Source organism: Somniosus microcephalus, unplaced genomic scaffold, assembly GCF_052327205.1.
Source record: "Somniosus microcephalus isolate GS21.2 unplaced genomic scaffold, FLI_Smic_1.0 unresolved_chr9, whole genome shotgun sequence".
In the NCBI taxonomy this organism is placed as follows: domain Eukaryota; kingdom Metazoa; phylum Chordata; class Chondrichthyes; order Squaliformes; family Somniosidae; genus Somniosus; species Somniosus microcephalus.
Window position 1 is genome coordinate 31,414,359 of NW_028225187.1, and position 19,806 is coordinate 31,434,164.

A 19,806-nucleotide genomic window follows, 5' to 3' on the forward strand; every position below is an offset into this window, starting at 1 on the left:
TTTACTATGATTTTACTTGACCTAAACTGACGGCTTAAGGGTGTTTGGCAGGGAATTTTAAAATGCTGGATCTTTAAAATTAATTTCTGATGCTGTTTACTGGAATTTAGACAGAAGTGACTCTTTATGGTTACAGGACATTGAGGCTGCCTTCCTGTGAGATGCTGGCGTCAGCGCTCTATTGTCTTGTTAACCACTGGATCACAAGCCCAGCAAACAGGAACAAACAACAGGGTTTGCATCTTTAATGTACCATCGACTCTTTCGCCAGAATCTCATCTATTTTAACAACTTGACATTAGTTGTGGGACCATGTTGGTCACAGCTAGTTCCACAGATTAATGAGGTAGAGCTTAAAATATGTGGTTAATCTCAAATTGTTCTTGAGCTTATAATAAGCCACATGAGTTATGTGTTGCACTGCACGTAAAACCCACTTTTTGGAAAGAATTGTCCTAACTGAATGCTTCAATCATTCACCCTATTGAATCCTAGCTTGACAAGTCCCAGGTTCGACATGTTGAACAATGAAATACAGACACATCTGCATTGACCATTGACCATTTTGCAATTATTTTTGCAAAGTTTGCAGCAACAGGCATTGCCTTAGTAGTGTGATTCCTGTGGTCTGAGGCCGACAAAAGCTTTCTGCTGCTTTCTGCTTCTAGCTGCTGGGTCATGTACTGTCTTCACGAGTATCAGTTGCAACCAAGTCAATACTTGTAATTCTGATTCAGTTAAAGATGAGTTAACTGATAATAGGAACATAACAACAGGAGTAGGTCATTCAGCCCTTCGAGGCTGCTCTGTCATTCAACTATATCATGGTTAATCTGTACCTCCACTCCAATTACCCCACCTTGCTCAATATCCAATGTTACTCTTCCTCAACTAGTGTCAGCCGTGGCTCAGTGTATAGCATTCTCGCCTCTGAGTCAGAAGGTTCGTCCATTCCGGTCCCACAACAGGGACTTGAGCACAATCAACTAAGCTGACACTCCAGTGCAGTGCTGAGGGAGTGCTGCAATGTCGGATTTGCCGCCTTTCGGAGGAGACGCTAAAGTGAGGCCCCGTCAGGGGAGTTATCCCAGGTGCCCTGGCCAATATTTCACCCTCAATCACCTAACAAAAACAGATAATCCTGTCATTATCAACATCACTGTGTGGAAATTGACAGCTACGTTTCCTACAGTGACTGCACTTCAAAGGTACTCCATTGGCTGCAAAGCGCATTGTGAAGCCCTGAGGTAGTGAACGGCGCTATAGGAATGCAAGGCCTTTTTTCGTTGTCTGCAATGAGATGGGTAAACTTATCTAGAGTCAAAAAATTAATGTTAAAATATAATTAGAATATTTGTTCTGGTAGAGCAAAGTTAACGGTTACCTGGAGTGAGTCGGATAGGCGGAATAGATTGGGCAGCTCAAGCAGATACACTGGATAAGCCTGTGTTTAGAATTTATTTTAAAATTGCAAGAGCTCATTTCACTTTTCAGCGTTAGGTTGGAATCATCATCACGTTAAGTTTAAGTTCCCCTTTTCTCCAATTTGGTCAGAAATCATAGTGATCTCAGTGCGCAGTCGCGTGGAGCATGGCCAGTGAGCTCCACAGCTGCAGACTGCTCCTGGGGACCTCGCTCCAGCCGCTGTCTCCTCATTCCCCGCAAGTACAGACTCGGGATCTGCGCGTGCGGGCGTTTGGTACTGAAGAAGTAGAACAGTGTCAGCGGCTTATTGTGGGCGGGTACATTTGTTGGGTGCAGGAGTGGGAAGCGGAGCCATGCGCTTGGGAATAGGTTGCTCTGTGTTTGATGGATTCGATCTGTTCAGGCTCTCTGTGGAAATGTTAACCCAAATCTGAATAAATAGAGGCTGCATTGAAATAAACAGAATTATGATCCATGAGTTTTAAAAATTGGCTTGGCTCTCTTAAAGGCGAGCGACTGTCTGCAAAGTGGAAAAATGCAATGTTGGGGAATGGCAGGGGAGTGGGAACAATTAGCAAGTTCTTTCGAAGAACCGGCACAGGCATCATGGCCGAATGGCCTCCTTCTGTGCTGTATGATTTTTAATTTCACTTTCCAGATAAAAGGAACTGAAAACAGCTGATACGAAGGGAGCCTTTTCACAGAGGGAAAGGAGCTTCTGCTTCGAGCCCCCGCTTTCGAAATGAAGCACATCTGTCGCCTTCTGATTTTCTGTAAGTGATTCTCAAATATTGCCAGTGCCTTTGAAAATCTGCGTCACTCACCCCGGACCCACAATCAGAATAATAAGGCTCATTCTGTAAAAGTCAGCGACGCACTAAATTGATATTGACAGTTTCTGAAAGGAAGACATTCATTTAAAATGCGTTGAAATGTCATTTTCTATGTTTCTGTTTTAATCAGAATTTAGTGCAACAACAGACCTAAGTTTGATTATTCAAGGTAACAGGATCTTTCCGCTCATCTAAGAGATCACTTTTGCTATAACAGGTTGCAGCTCAATAGGATTGCTTCTAAACAGCCTAATATTTTTTAATTTACCAATTATTTAGCCTCACCTGCAGAAACTGCTTTCAAATTTCTATTTCTTGTAGTTTTGTTTATAAGTAGGAATTAACATTTTTATGCAATTCATACCAAGTGTCAGCATTGTCCCAGTTGTTTCACTCTTACTAAATGCTATTAATAAATGCGGTGAGCTTTGCAGTGCTAGGTTTCTGTGGCTAGCTGTTAATCTTGGTCTAAAGCATTGCTTCATGGTTTTGTGTGGCACAGGCTGGCTTCTTGTTTAACATCTGCTATAGAGAGACTGGGATAAAGATAGATTTATAGAGAGATAGAGAGGGACAAACTTTCACACAGACACAAACACACACACACAAGCAGATAACGAAAAATGCAGAGAGAGACCGAGACAGAGATAGAGTCAAAGAGAGAGAGATGGAGTCAATGAGTCAGAGTGAAAGAGGAAGATTAACACACGAGAGAGACAGAGTCACAGAGATACCTCAAGTCATAGACACAGATGACTGAGAGAGAGAGACACACAAAAAGAGGCAGAGAGAGAGAGAGAACATGAGGGAGAGACAAGGAGGTACAGACACATAGTTAAACACACAGGTAGAATGGAACAACATGCAGTGGCACAGATAGCCAATGAGAGAGAGAGAGCGTCAAATAGACAGAGAGAGAGCAACAGAGAGTGACATGCAGACAGTTACACTGACATATAAGGCAAGTCAGAGAGAGAGTGAGACCGAGAGTTATAGAGGCAAACAGATGAAGACCGGGAAAGTGTGACAGAGAAAGATTCAGCAAGGGACAGACAGAGAGAGCCAGAGACAGACAAGCAGAAGGCAAACATTCAGGGAGGCGGTGGGCTAAAGATTCCGTGAGAGAGAGCGAAAGAGAGAGAGGCAGAGCGAGAGACACACAGATAGGGACAGAGCGAGAGCATTAGTTTTTTTTCACTCACCTATGAGCAAACATTATGATTATATTTTTTAAATTACTGGTGTAAGGGAGAGCAACATACCAGGCACCATTTTGAATTTCAGGCTCATTTAATATCTGCTGCCAAACCTGGAGTTAACAAAGCTGAAGAGATAACAGTTACTTTGATTTAGCTTGAACTAAACTGACGGCTTCAAGGCTTTTGGCAACGAAATTTATAATTGTAGATCTTTAATGTTAATGTCTGATGCAATTTACTGGCATTTAGACTGGAGTGATTCCTTACGGTCAAATGTCATTGAGACTGCCTTGCTGTGAGATGCTGATGTCAGCGCTCTGTTGTCTGGTTAGCCAATGCACCACAAGAGATGAAAACAGGAACAAATAACGGGGTTTGCATCTTTAGTGTACCACAGGCTCTTTTAGCAGAACCTCATCTATTTTAATAACATGACATTAGTTGTGGGACCATGTCAGCCACAGCTAGTTCCACAGCTTAATGCGGTAAATCTTAAATGATGATAAGTAATTCTTAACTTGCCTGTTCTTGACCTTATAATCGCCCCCATGTTTTATTTGTTGCACAGCACATAAAATCCACCTTGTGAAAATAATTGGCCAATTTGAATACTTCAATCATTCACCTCATTGAATCCTAGCTGGACAAAAGGCCCAGGTTCTACATGCTAAACAATGAAATACACACACATCTGCATTGATCATTGACCTTTTTGCAATTATTTTTGAAAAGGTTGCAGCATTAGGCGTTGCCTTAGTAGTGTGATTCCTCTGGTCTGAGGCTTGATAAAATATTTCTGCAGCCAGCTGCTTGATCATGCACTGTCTTCACGAGCAACATTTGCCACCCAGTCAAAACTTGTGATGCTGATTAGGCTAAAGATGATTTAAATGATGATAGAAACATTTGAAATGGAGTAGCCCATTCAGCCCTTCGAGGCTGCTGATTTTTCATTCAATTATACAATGGTTGATCTGTACCTCAACTCCAATGACCCCCTTTTGCTCAATATACATTGCTGCCCTCACTCAACTAGAGTCAGCCGTGGCTCAGTGAGCAGCATGCTCGACTCTGAGTCAGAAGGCTCGTGCATTCAAGTCGCACTCCAGAGATTTGGGCAAAAAATCTGGGATCAAACTCCAGTGCAGTGCTGTGGGAGTGCAGCATTTTCAGAGGTGCCGTCTTTCGGATGGTACGTTAAAGCGAGGCCCCGTCGGGGAGATTATCCCCGGTGCCCTGGGCAATATTTGTCCTTCAGTCAACATAACATAAACAGATTATCTGGTCATTATCATCATCACTGTGTGAAAATTGACTGCTACTCTTCCTACAGTGACTACACTTCAAAAGTACTCCACTGGCTGCAAAGCGCTTTGGGAAGTCCTGAGGTTGTGAATGGCGCTCTAAAAATGCAAGTCTTTCTTTTTCTAACTAAAATATATCTTGATCGCCGTATTGGCCGTTCCAATTTACCACCAGATTCCACAGCGCTCTTACCGGAGTGAGTTGCAGTTTCTCAATACACAATGCATGAAAAGGTGCTTCCTGATTTCCATCCTAAATGGACTATCACTAATTTTGAAGAAATGTTCTCTTCTCCATGACAGAACAAACACACTCATTGGCTCTCAGAACAATGACTCATTTCAATCTTTGTCAGTTTCCTTTCATCCGGCAGCAACTTTCCCATGTAGTACTCAGACCATTAGGATCTTCAACAATAAAAACATCTTATCTTTCTTCGTGAGATGGTCAATTGACATAATTCGATGTATTAATATTTTACATTTACATCAACAGAACTGAATACCTGGCAGAACGTATAGACTAGCAGCAAATGTGGTACCGCCTGTTTTGTGTCCCTGCCGAAGTCGAATTTCTCCCCCTGGGTATTTCCTCTATTCAGCTGCCTTACAGATGAGCAGCTTTGGTCAAATTTGAAGATGGTCTCAGATAATGAAACACATTTTACATTGTCTTCTCTCTTTCAGTGCAAGTTACTCATCAGTCGAACACACAAGGTATGATGACAATAATCTGCATTATTGATAATCCAGTTTGTGGAATGAACGCTTCCAATTTATAGCTATAGGACAGCAGCAATCAAGCAATGAAGTCATTTTCAGCTTCCGCCCGAGCGTGAAACTGCGTTCTGGAATCGCCACCTATAATGGAAAAGCTCGATCATCATTTTCATTGATTCAGGGTGAATTGAAAGTGGGCGGTTTCTCTAATGGTCGGCCAATCAGAACCCCATTTGTAAGCCTCAACGTAAAGTTTAATGTCTACCACAATATATTAAAGACAAAGTGACCTATAAATTGGTGTGGGTAACTGTCAGCTCATCAGCTGAGGATTGGAAGCGTGTAATCATAATTGAGTAAATAAATGGATGGATAGATCGACAGGTCTAAGATGAAATAATAACAAATGTTGATGAAATTAGGGTGTTACTCTTGTGTTCCACATAATAGACTTGTTTGTGAAATAGAAATCAAAGTATTAAGGACAACATAAGGGGCGTCAGCTTATCATAAGAAGGGACACGTGACCTTCAATTGCCACGATTGTCGCTATGGCTTTTCGGGTTATAGATCTATTGGTCGTTAATCAAGTGCTTTTAAGGAAATATTCTAAAGGATGTCATACCTGTACTTTAACATATTCCAATATATACTTACTTTATATTTCTTCTGAGTAATATACAACATTTTCAGTCTGTTGTTATCTACATATCGATGTATCTCTTTTTGATTGTCTTACCATCTATCTAAGTATCTGTCTGTTTATTCATCGACAGTATAGCAAATAATCAAAGGCAGGCACCAATAGGACAGATTAGGTTCCAGTCATAAATTGTATCAGTAAAATAGTCCAGGTACTAACCATAGACCTGTATCATTAGGACAGTGTAATTGATAAACATAGGCCTGTATGAGTAGGAAATAAAGTTTGAAAAATGTGCCGATACCAAAAGGACAGTATAGTTACAAATCAAAAACCTGCAGCAATAGGACAACATAAACAGTCATCAAAATACCTCAGCCAGTATGACAGATAAGGTATTAATCATAGGCCTGCATCAATAGGACGGTATAGATAGATAATGATTAGAGACATGCAGCAGTCGGACACTGCAGGCATTAATCATAGACCTGTATCAGAAGGACTGTGAATGTACTGAGCATTGACCAGCACCAGTAGGGCTATATATGTTGTAATTACTAACTGCATGAGTAGTAAATTAAAAGTTCCTTATCTAGTGCCTCTGTGTCGCATCCAGTTCTAGACCAACACCAATAGAACTGTGGAGATTCTAAATAGATTTCACTGCAGTAGTATAGAGTTGGTATTTATCGGCGATCTGGGCAATGGGGACAGTATAGCTACTAAAAGCTGACCTGTACTAGTGGTGGAGTCAAGTACTGATGACATACATTCTGCAGTGGGAGAGTCGAGGCAGCAATCATAGACCTGCACCAGTAGGTGAAACCTAGAGAGAGCTCCAGAGAGGAACAGAACTATGCGGCTCAAGGAGTTGCCCCATATAAGCCTGGTTTTAGGCTTCATTAATTTGAGTCGAATCACCTAGTTGCTAAACATTACTGACTGGATTAAACTCTCGGGACTTAAATGGTTAATTATGCCAGGGTGCAACAGTTTCAGTGGTCTGATGTTTCACTGGTATTAGCACTTCGCCTCCGTTCCCCCTCTACAGATGTACCAGGCCACACACACAGAGCTGGGGTGACCACTTCCCTAAGCCCTTGAAAAAAACAAGCCTTCAAACTGGGGCCACAGAGCAGGCCAGTCTCTCTTTTAACGTTATAAACTGCGGTTAGAATAAATCATATTGAAAACAGTTTCAAGCGATGACTCCGGCCTGGAATCCAACTGTTCTCTTCTGATAAAAATTAATTTTAAAACTGACAGGGCTCAGTTAACTTTTCAGCGTTAGGTTGGATTCGTCACCGTGTACGGTTTAATTTCCTCTTGTCTCAAATGTGGTCAGAAGTCAAAGTGATCTCAGTGTGCAGTCGCCTGGTGCATGGACAGTGAGCCCCACAGCTGCAGACTGCTGTCGGGGCACTCGCTCCAGCCGCTGTCTCCTCATTCCCCATAAGTACAGACTCGGGATCTGCGTGTGCGGGCGTTTGGTACTGAAGAATTAGCACAGAGTCAGCGGCTGAATGTGATTCTATGATCTCACTTTTCAGGTGAACAGAACTGAAAACAGCTGATCCGAAGCTCGCGTCTTCACAGAGGGAGGTGGACTGCTGCTCAGGTCCCCCGCATTCGAAATGAAGCACATCTGTCGCCTTCGGATCTTCTGTAGGTGAATCTCAAATATATCCAGTGCCTTTGAAAATCAACGCCACTCACCCCTGACCGTTAATCAGGTTAATAAGACTCATCCCGTGAGAGGGATCATCACACTAAATTAATATTCAGAGTTTATTAAGTTCAAACATTCAATTATACTGCATTGAAATGTCATTTCCATGCTACAGTTTTAATCAGAATTTAGTGGAACAACAGAAATAAATTTGATTAGTCAGGCTAACAGGATCTTTCTGCTCATCTAAGGTTGCAGCCGACTTTAGACACATCTAAACGGTCCAATATTTATTATTTTACCAATTATTTAGCCTCACCTGCAGAAACTGCTTGCACTTTTCTTATTGTTGTCGTTTAGTTAATTAAAAAAAAAAATTCATGCGCTTCATATCAAGTTTCAGCGTTGGCTCAGTTGACTCACTCTTACAAATTGCTATTAATACATGCGGTGAGATTTACAGTGTGTGGGTTCTGTGGGTAAATGATAAACTTGGTGCACTTGATGATTTCGAGTGCGGCAGGCACGCTTCTTGTTAACAACTGCCACAGAGAGAGAGAGAAAGAGAGAGAGGGGGAGAGAGGCGGAGCGGGAGAGGGAGTCAGAGCGAGATACAATCAGATAGGGACAGAGAGAGACAGATAGACAGAGATTGTAAGAAAGTAACAATGAAGCTGTCCACGAAGGAGAGTGACAGAGAGAGAGAGAGAGGGAGAGAGGGCAGGAGTTTTTTTTTCAACTCAGTTTTGCAGATTCACTATATGAAGGGCTTATTTTATTTTCTGTTGTGAGGGAGAAAATACACATTAACGGGACGACATCCCTTGAGTTAATAAAGCTGAGGAGAACAAATTTACTATGATTTTACTTGACCTAAACTGACGGCTTAAGGGTGTTTGGCAGGGAATTTTAAAATGCTGGATCTTTAAAATTAATTTCTGATGCTGTTTACTGGAATTTAGACAGAAGTGACTCTTTATGGTTACAGGACATTGAGGCTGCCTTCCTGTGAGATGCTGGCGTCAGCGCTCTATTGTCTTGTTAACCACTGGATCACAAGCCCAGCAAACAGGAACAAACAACAGGGTTTGCATCTTTAATGTACCATCGACTCTTTCGCCAGAATCTCATCTATTTTAACAACTTGACATTAGTTGTGGGACCATGTTGGTCACAGCTAGTTCCACAGATTAATGAGGTAGAGCTTAAAATATGTGGTTAATCTCAAATTGTTCTTGAGCTTATAATAAGCCACATGAGTTATGTGTTGCACTGCACGTAAAACCCACTTTTTGGAAAGAATTGTCCTAACTGAATGCTTCAATCATTCACCCTATTGAATCCTAGCTTGACAAGTCCCAGGTTCGACATGTTGAACAATGAAATACAGACACATCTGCATTGACCATTGACCATTTTGCAATTATTTTTGCAAAGTTTGCAGCAACAGGCATTGCCTTAGTAGTGTGATTCCTGTGGTCTGAGGCCGACAAAAGCTTTCTGCTGCTTTCTGCTTCTAGCTGCTGGGTCATGTACTGTCTTCACGAGTATCAGTTGCAACCAAGTCAATACTTGTAATTCTGATTCAGTTAAAGATGAGTTAACTGATAATAGGAACATAACAACAGGAGTAGGTCATTCAGCCCTTCGAGGCTGCTCTGTCATTCAACTATATCATGGTTAATCTGTACCTCCACTCCAATTACCCCACCTTGCTCAATATCCAATGTTACTCTTCCTCAACTAGTGTCAGCCGTGGCTCAGTGTATAGCATTCTCGCCTCTGAGTCAGAAGGTTCGTCCATTCCGGTCCCACAACAGGGACTTGAGCACAATCAACTAAGCTGACACTCCAGTGCAGTGCTGAGGGAGTGCTGCAATGTCGGATTTGCCGCCTTTCGGAGGAGACGCTAAAGTGAGGCCCCGTCAGGGGAGTTATCCCAGGTGCCCTGGCCAATATTTCACCCTCAATCACCTAACAAAAACAGATAATCCTGTCATTATCAACATCACTGTGTGGAAATTGACAGCTACGTTTCCTACAGTGACTGCACTTCAAAGGTACTCCATTGGCTGCAAAGCGCATTGTGAAGCCCTGAGGTAGTGAACGGCGCTATAGGAATGCAAGGCCTTTTTTCGTTGTCTGCAATGAGATGGGTAAACTTATCTAGAGTCAAAAAATTAATGTTAAAATATAATTAGAATATTTGTTCTGGTAGAGCAAAGTTAACGGTTACCTGGAGTGAGTCGGATAGGCGGAATAGATTGGGCAGCTCAAGCAGATACACTGGATAAGCCTGTGTTTAGAATTTATTTTAAAATTGCAAGAGCTCATTTCACTTTTCAGCGTTAGGTTGGAATCATCATCACGTTAAGTTTAAGTTCCCCTTTTCTCCAATTTGGTCAGAAATCATAGTGATCTCAGTGCGCAGTCGCGTGGAGCATGGCCAGTGAGCTCCACAGCTGCAGACTGCTCCTGGGGACCTCGCTCCAGCCGCTGTCTCCTCATTCCCCGCAAGTACAGACTCGGGATCTGCGCGTGCGGGCGTTTGGTACTGAAGAAGTAGAACAGTGTCAGCGGCTTATTGTGGGCGGGTACATTTGTTGGGTGCAGGAGTGGGAAGCGGAGCCATGCGCTTGGGAATAGGTTGCTCTGTGTTTGATGGATTCGATCTGTTCAGGCTCTCTGTGGAAATGTTAACCCAAATCTGAATAAATAGAGGCTGCATTGAAATAAACAGAATTATGATCCATGAGTTTTAAAAATTGGCTTGGCTCTCTTAAAGGCGAGCGACTGTCTGCAAAGTGGAAAAATGCAATGTTGGGGAATGGCAGGGGAGTGGGAACAATTAGCAAGTTCTTTCGAAGAACCGGCACAGGCATCATGGCCGAATGGCCTCCTTCTGTGCTGTATGATTTTTAATTTCACTTTCCAGATAAAAGGAACTGAAAACAGCTGATACGAAGGGAGCCTTTTCACAGAGGGAAAGGAGCTTCTGCTTCGAGCCCCCGCTTTCGAAATGAAGCACATCTGTCGCCTTCTGATTTTCTGTAAGTGATTCTCAAATATTGCCAGTGCCTTTGAAAATCTGCGTCACTCACCCCGGACCCACAATCAGAATAATAAGGCTCATTCTGTAAAAGTCAGCGACGCACTAAATTGATATTGACAGTTTCTGAAAGGAAGACATTCATTTAAAATGCGTTGAAATGTCATTTTCTATGTTTCTGTTTTAATCAGAATTTAGTGCAACAACAGACCTAAGTTTGATTATTCAAGGTAACAGGATCTTTCCGCTCATCTAAGAGATCACTTTTGCTATAACAGGTTGCAGCTCAATAGGATTGCTTCTAAACAGCCTAATATTTTTTAATTTACCAATTATTTAGCCTCACCTGCAGAAACTGCTTTCAAATTTCTAATTCTTGTAGTTTTGTTTATAAGTAGGAATTAACATTTTTATGCAATTCATACCAAGTGTCAGCGTTGTCCCAGTTGTTTCACTCTTACTAAATGCTATTAATAAATGCGGTGAGCTTTGCTGTGCTTGGTCTCTGTGGCTAGCTGTTAATCTTGGTCTGTATCATTGCTTCATGATTTTGTGTGGCCCAGGCTGGCTTCTTGTTTAACATCTGCTATAGGGAGACAGGGAGATAGATGCATTTAAAGAGAGGGAGAAACTTTCACACATACACACACACACAGCTAACAAAAAATGTGGAGAGAGACCGAGGCAGAGATAGAGTCAAAGAGAGAGAGAGCAAAAGTGAGAGAAAGAGATGGAGTCAATGTGTCAGAGTGAAAGTGGAAGATTAACACACGAGAGAGACAGAGTCAAAGAGATACAGCAAGTCATAGACACACATGACTGGGAGAGACACACAAAAAGAGGCAGAGAGAGAGAAAATGAGGGAGAGACAAGGAGGTGCAGACTCAGAGTGAGAGAGACATAGATTGAATGAAACAACATGCAGTGACACTGATAGTCAATGAGAGAGAGAGCGTCAAATTGACAGACAGAGCAACTGAGAGTGACATTCAGAAAGTGAGACTGACATAAGGTAGGTCAGAGAGAGGGTGAGGCCGAGGGATCTACGGGCAAACAGATGAAGACTGGCAAAGTTTGAAAGAGAGAGATTGAGTCAGCGAGGGAGAGACAGAGAGAGCGAGAAACAGACAAACAGAAGGCAAACATTCAGAGAGGCGGTGGGCTAAAGTTTTCGTGAGAGAAAGCGAGAGAGAGCGAAAGAGAGATATGCAGTGCGAGAGACACACAGATAGCGACATAGCGAGACAGAGATAGAGCATTAGGATTTTTTTCAATGCAGCAATATAATTATATTTTTTTAATTCCTGGTGTAAGGGAGAACAAAATACAGCAATGTGCTAACCGGGCACCATTTTGAATTTCAGGCTCATTTAATATCTGCTGCCTAACCTGGAGTTAACAAAGCTGAAGAGATAACATTTACTTTGATTTAACTTGACCTAAACTGGCGGCTTCAAGGATTATGGCAGCGAACTTTATAATTGTGGATCTTTAATATTAATGTCTGATGCAATTTACTTGAATTTAGACAGAAGTGACTGATTATGGTCAAATGCCATTGAAACTGACTTGCTGTGAGATGCTGACGTCAGCACTCTATTGTCTTGTTAACCACTGGACCACAAGAGCAGAAAACAGGAACAAACAACAGGGTTTGCATCTTTAGTGTACCACCGACTCTTTCACCATAATCTCAACTATTTTAATAACATGCCATTAGTTGTGGGACCATGGTAGCCACAGCTAGTTCCACAGCTTAATGCGCTAATTCTTAAATGATAATTAGTAATTCGTAACCTGTTTGTTCTTGAGCTTATAATCACCCCCATGTTTCATTTGTTGCACAGCACATAACACCCACCTTGTGAAAATAATTGGCCAAATTGAATACTTGAAACATTCACCCTATTGAATCCAAACTGGACAGAAGGCCCAGGTTTTACATGTTAAACAATGAAATACAGAGACATCTGAATTGATCATTGAACCAGCATCAGATATTGCCTAATTAGTGTGATTCCTCTGGTCTGAGGCGTGAAAAAATCTTCCTGCAGCCAGCTGCTTGATCATGTACTGTCTTCACGAGCAACATTTGCAACCCAGTCATAACTTGACATGCTGATTAGGATAAAGATGTTTTAAATTATGATGGAAACATATGAAAACGAGTAGCCCATTCAGCCCTTCGAGGCTGCTCTGTTATTGAATTATATCACGGTTGAACTGTACCTCTACTCCAATGACCCCCCTTTGCTCATGTTCGTGGATTCAAGTCGCAGACCAAAGACTTGAGCACAAAAATCTGGGATCAAATTCCAGTGCAGTGCTGTGGGAGTGCTGCACTTTCGGTGGTGCCGTGTTTCAGATGATACGTTAATGCGAGGCCCCTTCGGGGAGATTATCCCTGGAGCCCTGGGCAATATTTGTCCTTCAATCAACATAACAAAAACAGATTATCTGGTCATTATTATCAACACTGTGTGAAAATTGACAGCTATGTTTCCTACAGTGACTACACTTCAAAAGTACACCTTTGGCTGCAAAGCGCTTTGGGAAGTCCTGAGGTTGTGATAGGCGCTATAGAAATGCACGTCTTTATTTTATTAACTAAAATCAATCTTGATCTCCATAATCAAAGTTCCAATTTATGCGCAGATTGCACAGCGTTCTTAGCGGATTGAGTTGCAATTTCTCACTACGCATTGTGTGAAAAGGTGCTTCTTCATTTCCATTTTAAATGGCCTATCACAAATTTTAAAGTAAAATTTCCTTCTCCATGACAGAGCAAACACACTCAGTGGCTCTCGGAACAATGATTCATTTCAATCTTTGTCAGTTCCCTTTCATCTGGCAGCAACTTTTCCATGTAGTCCTCAGACCATTAGGATCTTCAAAAAAAACCTTGGCCCGTAAATTCGGTTCTCCACGGGTGAGCACGCATGGGGTACTCTCCCGTAAGCCCAATGGAAGTGCCGGTTTAGTGCAAGCACTTTGTATGCGGGGGAAACCGGCGCTTCTGTTCCCCCGAAAGAAGGGATTCAGAGGTTGACAGCGTGCACGGGAGAAGCTGCGCATGCGCATCCAAGTTACGTTTATTTTGCAGATTTTCCCAGGAGGGTATGTCTCCAGAAGTTACACGTTAAAAACCAGGTGTGAGGCCTGCTTTTTACAAGGTAAGTGCGGTGGATTAACTAAAATTAAAAAAAAATTTCCTCAGGTTTATTATTTTAAAATACTTTAAAGCAAGGTAAGTTTATTTTTAAACCCGTTAGAAAATAAAATTATTCTTTTCATAAATGTAAATTATTGTTTAAAATAGTTATTTCATGTAATTTATAGTTTATTTAAAAAAATGTGACGAATTTTTAAAATCATTTGAAGATTTAGTGATGTTTTGGGGCCCGTAGTATTGATAAGTTTTGACAGCTCTTCCTGTCAAACTTATGAATGGGCATTCCCTGCTCCGATTGGCTCTCCATGGCGCACGTGATCCGAGGGAATGCATTGAACTAACTGCGCCCTTGGGATACGCAAGCACTCTGCGCCGGCAGTTGGAGCATGCCCAGGATCGGAATTCCACGCGGACCCACAGCTCAACGTCAGGCGCACAAAGTAAGTGCAGGTCGGGGGCTTGCACCCGCGGGAAGCCCACGACCCGAATTTCTGGGCCCTTATCTTTGTTCGTGAGAGGGTCAATCGACATAATTCGATGTATTATTATTTACATTCACATCACCTGAACTGAATACCTGGCGGCACGTATAGACTGGCGGCAAATGCGGTACCGCCTATTTTATGTCCCTGCCAAAGTCGAATTTCACCCCCTCGGTGTTCCCTCTATTCAGCTGCATTACAGCTTAGCAGCTTAGGTCAAACTTGAAGATGGTCTCAGATAATGAAACATATTTTACATTGTCTTCTCTCTTTCAGTGCAAATTACTCATCAGGCGACCACACAAGGTATGATGACAATAATGTCCATTCGGTTTGTGGAATGAACGCTTCCAATTTATAGCTAAAGGACAGTAACAATCCAACAATTGAGTAATTTTCAGTTGTTCGCCCGAGCATAAAACTGACCTTCTGGATACGCGAAGTTAAGAGAAACATTCGATCATCATTTTCATTGATTCAGTGGGAATGTAAAGTGGGCAGTTTCTCTCACGGTCGGCCAATCAGAACCGCAGTTTTAAGCCTCAGCTCCAAATTTAATGTCGACCACAATATGTTAAAGACAAAGTGACCTATAAATTGGTCTGGGTAACTGCCAGCTCAGTCACCTGAGGATTGGCAGCGAGTAATAATAAATGAGTAATTATATGGATTGATAAAAAAAGTTCTTTGATGAAGTAACAGCAAGTGTTGATGAAATTAGTGCGTTAATGTTGTGTATAGGCTTTCAAAAAGCGCTTAATGAAGTTCCACATAACAGATTTGTTAGCAAAATTGAAATCCATGTGAATAAGGGGAAGTGGCAGTGTGGATAAGAAATGGACTGAGACAAAGAGCAGAGATTGGTTGTGAAGTGAATATTCAGTGGTGTCTCGCAGAGGTCTGTATTGGGACCTCTGTTCTGTCTGATAATTATATATCACTAGGACTTGGGTATACAGGGGTACAATTACAAACCTTGCAGAAGTCATGAAGCTCGGAAATGTAGCTAGCAATGCGAAAGATAGAAACAGACATCAGAAGGATAAAGACAGACTGGTGAAATGGGCAGACACATGGCTGATGCAAATTAATGCTGGAAATTGCAAAGGACATTTACTAAAAGTGCACCAGGGACACGGGATTTCAGTTGCATGGAGAAACGAGAGCTGTTCTCCTTTGAGCACAGAAGTTTAAGGTGTGACTTGATAGAGGTGTTCAAAATCATGAAAGGTTTTGATACAGTAAATAAGGAGACACTGTTTAAATTTAAGCTAATTGATAGATTTAAAACGCCTACCGCCTGATACAGGGAGGCGATTGTGCCGCCCAAACATTGGTCCTTGTGAAAATGGTAGGGGGCAGAGTGTCGGCGTTAAATGGATGGTAAGTCTACCGACCCCATGTCGAGGCCATTACCACCCGATTTCAGCAAGTTAATTTCACTTCATGAATAGAAATTTCGATCAATAGACACCCGATATGTCGCACCTGGTTGGGACACTGAGTAGAAATTACCCACTGTACTTACTACAGTGTATAGTGCAAAGACTGGAAGTTTCCAAATTTCTAATCATAAATTCCATTTATTGTCTTTCTGCAGCTCCTGGGCCGGAAGTGCTGGTTAGTTTTCCCAGCAGTGGTGTGGTAAAGGAAGGAGAGGAATTTAAGCTGCAGTGTCGATACAGTGGCAAAGCTATTTACACTAATTGGTTAAAACATAATATACATTTACATGAACCTCAGAGTGAGTTTTATGAATCACTAGCAGACAGCAGCAGTGGAGGCTCTTACCAGTGTGATGTATGGTCAAACAAATCGGAGAGGAGTGAGGCTCTGGAAGTGGTCACAATCGGTAGGTGAACTTTGACACTTAATAGCATAGAAAATAGACAAAAGACAGAATAATAAGCATTCATATAGCGTCTATCACGACCTCCGATTGCACTGCACAGACAATTAATTACTTTTCAATATAGTCACTGATGTAACGTGAGATAAGTGACAGCTAGTTCGGGCAGAGCAAAGCTCCCACAAAGAGCATTGTAATAATGACCAGATCATTTTACACTTCTATGCTTGCTCTAATGATTGCTCTTTCAATTATTTTTGTTGGATTTTTGACGTCCATCTAAGTGGGGATATGGGGCCTCAGTATAATGTCTCATTGGAAAGGAACCGTTTCCTGCAATAACGACACCGGGAGTCTCTGGTGTGGGATTCGAACCAACGCCTTATTGTCGCAGAGGCGATTGAGCCACGCCTACTGTTGATTATTGACTGCTGAGTCAAACCGCTGGAAGTGGCCACCATCAGTCGCTGAACTTTGACCCATAGTCAGCTCAGCTCTTGTCACGAAAATTTACTGTTTTAAAGAGGACTCTCAGTATATATTGTGAGACAGTGTATCAAACATATTAATTACTTGAGCAAAATTGCCAAGTGGACACTGGGATGAATGATACCATTCTGCCGCACCTCCCTTCAACCAGCTCTGCTCTAAATAGAACAATCCCAGCTCCTTTAGTCTCACCACACCCAATGAACAAATACCAGTCGTTCCTTGAAAGAGTGCCGAGTTTGTTGCTGATTTGTAGAATCGGGTTTCGAAGTAAAAGTTATTTGATGAACGTTTGAAGGACAACATACGGGGCATCAGCTGAACATAAGAAGGGACACGTGACTTTCTAATGCCACATTTGTCACTACAGCTTTTCGGGTTATAGGCCTGTTGTTCTTTACTGAAGTGATTACTATAGATGCACTCTAATGGAAATATACTATAGGATGTCATACCTGTAGTTTAACATATTACAATTTGTACTTACTTAATATTTCTTACATATTTTCAGCTTCTGATATGATTTTAACTCTTGAAGTAAAACCAAGAGCCACGCTGTCAGGTGAAAGAATTATCCTGAATTGTTTGGTGTCTGACCAGAAAGGGAGAGGATACTTCCTGTGGTATCAGAAAGAAGAGATAATACATGGAAGTTCTCAATCTCAGTACATCATAACTAAAGCAGAAATTGCAGATGGGGCATCTTATCGGTGTGAATGCAAAATAGGCTACAGGAAGTGGGTCTCGCAGGAAGTAAACCTCACCGTAACAGGTTGGTCGCTGGCTTTGCTGTTTTCCTCCCAAAGTTGCTGCTTGTTAATTTGCTGAAAGATGGAAAACGATGCGAAGAACATTCTTTGGCTCGACAATTTTTGTTGAAGTTGGTAAATATTTGCAATTACTGGGAAAACATTCCAAGCTGTGCATTGTAGGCAAGCTTCTGGGTCGCATGTGGCAAAATCAGCCACTGCGTTAACTGTAAGGGCCCCATGAATCCGTAGGAGTGCATGTCTCCTTCTCGGTTGCTCCTGAGAATTATCGGGAAATGTCGTTGGAGTTCATCTGCATTTCATTTCCGTGCTCTCACGCTGCTGGGCGATTGCATGGGCATCCCCGTGCTCATATCATTAGGCCTGCATATGGGCTAGTAATAAGAGGGTGGTTAGAATGTGGAACTCGCTCCCACAGGGAGTAGTTGAGGGAACTGCAATTAAGGTGAAGCTAGATAATTACATGAGCGAGAAAGGAATTGAAGGATATCTTGATGGGGTAGATGATGAAGGCTGGGAAGAGACCCGTGTGGAAGATAAGCACCTGCATGGACCTATTAGGCCGAATGGCCTGGCTCTCTGCTGTAAATATCGTGTACAATGTACTATGAGTCAGGAGGGATGTTTCTGGTCTTCCACAAAAGTTTCCTATTCATTTACAATGGCGGACCCCAAGAGAGGAGGGCTCTTGAAGGACACTGGTGGTGGAGCTTTCGTCCGCTTAATCTGCCAACCAAAGTCTTTGTGAGGATCCAAGGGCATCCTAAAGTGGTAGCAAGGTAGGTAGTTATTTGAATTAAATTCTCACCCCCAAACTCCTGCCTGTCGATCGTAGGTATTGGAAGAGTTTGAACTGCTAATCTTTGGCTGCAACCAGAAAGCCCCATTTCAAAGTTAACATGAGTCTCCTGGCAGTGATCTCGGTCCTACTGATGTGTATGCAAACCAACGTAAGACCATCCCAACATAGGCGGATTTGATGCTAATGGATGGAAGATTGTAGCTGGTTCAGGCTTATAGCTGAGGCCTGGAATATTTGGGGCACTCTTTACCTTATGTTGACAACGCATCTCTGGGACCTTGTGCCCACTGGCCGATTCAGAAGGCAAAATGAGCTGGATGCACTCCTTCCAGAATCTGGTGCTGTGGATGGAATGCTCCTCAAAAAATCCGGCGTAATTTCCTTCTTTTGAAATCAAAAGTGTACATATACGGCGGGTTCAGTGAGCAATACGTGATCCTTTGTGCCGGATTTTCTATTCCCTTTTCTGCTTATGAGTTTCTTAACCGCCGTGCCCAACGTAGATTATTTTCAGTGTTCCAACCTAAGAGTAGCTGGGCCAAATGGTGGGGAAGTGCTGCAGGAGGAGAGCAATACCAATGAACCCAAATTGGAACCATCAGTATATTCAACAGCAACTGTCCACTGCTTCCTTTCTGTTCTGTATTTGCCCCAGCCTGGATTGGATTTGGGATTGGGATTATATAACGTGTCCAATGTATTCGGGCTGTTGTCGAAGCAGTTCTTCGTTTGATTTAATCATTTGTTAAACTAAACTACGAAATTTTGTTCCCAACATTAGATGGCGATGTGGCCTTCCAGGTCGACCCACCTTCGGTTTTGGAAGGAGATGTTCTGAATCTGAATTGTCGGTACAGAAAATATTATTTGTGGAAAGATGTTGGCTTTTACAAAGGAAATAGAAGGATCCACTCAATGAAGTTGTATTATTGGAACGCTCTGCATAGCATTAGAGTGAATAGTTCAAAAGACAGTGGATCATACCATTGTACTATTGACGAGAAAATTTATCGAAGTGTTCATGTTCACGTTCACGGTACGTATGCAAAATTTCAATTGGTGATACCCCTCTTTAATATTTATAAATATTACTGGTCCGAGAATTTCTGAATCTGTACAAAATTATATATAGTTCTGTGATCTCGGAATAATTTGTTCACGTTAGGTCATATGATGTTTGTCTAACAACGTGCTACTTTAGTCGATATTTAACACGGGCGGGTCTCCTCCCATGCCAGCTCCAGCAGATTTCTTTCTCCTCCCGACCCACCTTTGAGGAGAATTTGGCGGCTTCCTCCATTACCACCATGTGACATCTAGAGGCTGACGGGCAGTTTTCTGCCACGGAACCGAAATTTGATGCTGCCTCTGTCCTTAATAAGCACGATGAGTATATTTGA

General features: G+C 42.2%; 1 protein-coding gene across 1 annotated transcript; it reads left to right on the forward strand.

Annotated features, from left to right (window-relative positions):
* Nucleotides 1-14,499: 14,499 nt before the first annotated feature.
* LOC147085026 (high affinity immunoglobulin epsilon receptor subunit alpha-like) lies at nt 14,500-19,693 on the forward strand. The gene is made up of 3 exons (XM_085979732.1): nt 14,500-16,348; nt 17,346-17,606; nt 19,188-19,693. Exons 1-3 carry the CDS (start codon nt 15,976-15,978, stop codon nt 19,514-19,516), a joined length of 963 nt encoding a protein of 320 aa, XP_085835858.1. The 5' UTR covers nt 14,500-15,975; the 3' UTR covers nt 19,517-19,693.
* The last annotated feature ends 113 nt before the right edge of the window (nt 19,694-19,806 follow it).

Coding starts and splice junctions, on each gene's coding strand:
- LOC147085026 (XM_085979732.1), top strand. CDS start 15,976: ATGTCGCACCTGGTTGGGACACTGAGTAGAAATTACCCACTGTACTTA. Junction 16,349..17,345: donor TCTGGAAGTGGTCACAATCG/GTAGGTGAACTT, acceptor ACATATTTTCAG/CTTCTGATATGATTTTAACT. Junction 17,607..19,187: donor AGTAAACCTCACCGTAACAG/GTTGGTCGCTGG, acceptor TCCCAACATTAG/ATGGCGATGTGGCCTTCCAG.